Source organism: Lactuca virosa, chromosome 5 (assembly GCF_052849685.1).
Source record: "Lactuca virosa cultivar CGN04683 chromosome 5, Lactuca_virosa_CGN04683_v6, whole genome shotgun sequence".
NCBI classification, from domain to species: Eukaryota; Viridiplantae; Streptophyta; class Magnoliopsida; order Asterales; family Asteraceae; genus Lactuca; species Lactuca virosa.
In genome coordinates this window covers 407,489,693-407,492,566 of record NC_136430.1, presented here as the reverse complement: position 1 = coordinate 407,492,566, position 2,874 = coordinate 407,489,693, and the positions used below count along the sequence as shown (strand labels likewise).

Below are 2,874 nucleotides of genomic sequence, written 5' to 3'. Positions count from 1 at the left end.
TTCAATGAGTGTCTACCGGGCACACTTCCAAGCAACACGAAGCCGAACCCGAAAGCTCACATCAAGGCTATGATAACCAGAAGTGGTAAATTTATCACCCATCAGATTCCTTTAGCTAATGATAGTTCATATAATGTGCCGAATTTGGAAGAAAAAGAAAGAAAAAAAGTCTAACAAGCAGCCACAACGTGGCGATGAACCAGACACGACGTGGCCAACTGCTGAAAAGAAAAAATCCCATTAGTAAAAGCATATTAGCCACCTCTATCGTATCGGAGCCGAGCAATGCAAGAAAAACAGGTTGAAGATTAAAAAAATATTTATGGAACACATGAAAGCCCTTCAAATCAATATCCTATTTATAGAAGTCGTTTCTCAAATGCCAAAGTATGCAAAGTTCTTAAAGGATCTTGTCACGAACCTAAAGAAAGTAGAGGAGGCCTCAAATGTGATACTGAATGAGAATTGCTCAGCTACGATGCTTAACCAACTACCAAATAAGATAGGAGATCTGGGGAGCTTGACACTTCCTTGTCAATTCAGGAGTCTAGCCACAAGTGACGCTCTTTCCTATTCGGGAACTAGTGTGAATCTAATGCCATATTCGTTCTACAAGAAGTTAAATCTCCCGGAGCCAAGACCAATATGGATGGCCATTCATCTAGGCATTAAGACGGTGACATTCCTGAGAGGTATATGTGAATATCTTTTGGTTAAAATTGACAAGTTTGTGTTTCCAACTGATTTTGCAGTGCTCGACATGGAAGAAAGCAAGCAAGTCCTGATCATTCTTTGGAGAACTTTTCTTAACACCGCGCGGTACTTAGTGGACATTATAGGATTAAAGATGAAACTTCGGGTTGGAGAGGATGCCATAAAATTTGGTGTTAATCGATAAATTAAGCACACAAAGATTAGTGATGACATGGTATTTTTGGAGGATACTTTCAATACGTTTTTGGAGAAAGAAATGCAAGAATGAAAGGAGAACAACTCGGAGGGATTCATGACTCTGAATGAGGATGATTTTGATGCCAAACGCGACCTCAAAGAACTGGAGAGACTGTTGGGAGAAAGAGAGTATAATGAAGTGAAAAAAACATGTTGAAGAACCCCCACTGTGTGGCGAAATACTTGTCATGGCGTGGGAAGCAGGAAGTTCACGATTAGATGGGGAAAAGGAGTCCCCCATGGCGTAGAAAGCAGTAGCCCACGCCGTAGCCAGTAAAAAGAACCAAAAAAAGTTAAACTGAAGCCCTTACCCAAACATTTGGAGTACCCTTTCCTAGAAGATAATGAACAGAAGCTGGTGATCATCGCAACTGATTTGAAGGCAAAAGAAAACGAGAGCTTCGTTGAGGTGTTGAAAAAAACACAAAAATTGCATTGCATGGAAGATTACTGACATCAAGGGAATAAACTCCTCGTATTGTTCACATAATATAATCTTGGAGTAAGGCTCAAAGCCAATGGTACAACTACAACGGAGACTCAACCTGAAGAGATGGTTAAAAAGGAGGTAAAGAAGTTGACGGATGCATAGATAATATACTCGATTTTAGATAGCCAATGGGCGAGTCCGGTTCATGTGGTTCCAAAGAAGGGCAGAATGATGGTGGTGACAAACAAGAAGAACGAGATCATATCTACAAGGACGGTAACTGGTAGGCAAGTGTGCAACGAGTATCGCAAGTTAAATGATGTCACTTGCAAAGACCATTTTCCTTTACATTTTATTGATCAAATGCTCGAACGTTTATCCGGTCACCTTTTCTATTTTTTCTTAAATGTATTTTCATGTTACTTTCAAATACCTATTGATCCAAGAGACCAAGAAAAGACAACTTTCACGTGTCCAAGCAGGACCTTTGTATATCGTCAAATGACTTTTGGTTTTTGCAACACATCGGTTACTTTTCAAAGATGCATGACCACCTTCTTTCATGACATCATGGAGAAGTTCATGGAAGTCTTCATGGACTATTTTTCTATTTTTGGTTCTTCATTCGATAATTGTTTATCTAACATTGATTTGATGCTTGCTATGTGTGAATAGACCAACTTGGTCATGAATTGAGAAAAATGCCATTTCATGGTTAAAGAGGGAATCGTGTTAGGACGTAAGGTTTCCAAGGTAGGGATAGAGGTGGATCGAGCAAAGATCAACATATTTTCAACTTTTCCACCTCCAACAAATGCGAAAGGGGTGCAGAGTTTTTTTTTGGATCATACAGGATTTTACCGCCAGTTTATTATAGATTTTTCAAAAATAACAAGACCCTTAACTCAATTACTTTTAAAAGATGCTAACTTTTATTTTTCTAATGATTATTTGAAAGCTTTTAAACTACTTAAAGAAGAATTGATGACCACCCCGATCATGATTGTACCAGATTGGAACTTTCCATTTGAGTTGATGTGTGATGCTAGCAATTATGCATTAGGAGCAGTTTTGAGGACAAATGGTTGAAAACTATTTTCAACCAATTTACTATGCGAGCAAAACTAGAGTCATGAAAACTACACCACTATGGAGAAGGAATTATTAGCCGTTGTCTACGCATTTAATAAACTTTGTCCTTACTTAATCTTGTCTAAACCAATTGTGTTTACTGACCATTCTGCCTTTAATTCTTTTAGCAAGGAGGATGCAAAACCAAGGTTGATACAATGGGTGCTATTACTTCCAGAGTTTCATGTCAAGATAAAAGACAAGAAGGTAGTGGAAAATGTGGCGGGTGATCATCTTTCGAGATTAGAGAACCCATAAATCAAGGAATTGAAAGAATAATAAATAGATGATAACTTTCTGGCGGAGTACTTAATGGTGATATCGGGAGAAGAGGCTTGGTTCATGGACATCGTGAACTACCT

At 38.6% G+C, this 2,874-nt stretch overlaps 1 protein-coding gene across 1 annotated transcript; it reads left to right on the top strand.

Moving 5' to 3' along the window:
- Positions 1-331: 331 nt before the first annotated feature.
- On the top strand, positions 332-898 carry LOC145113952 (uncharacterized). Its single transcript, XM_079049985.1, has one exon. The coding sequence runs from the start codon at positions 332-334 to the stop codon at positions 896-898; it is 567 nt and encodes a 188-aa protein (XP_078906111.1).
- Positions 899-2,874: the final 1,976 nt, after the last annotated feature.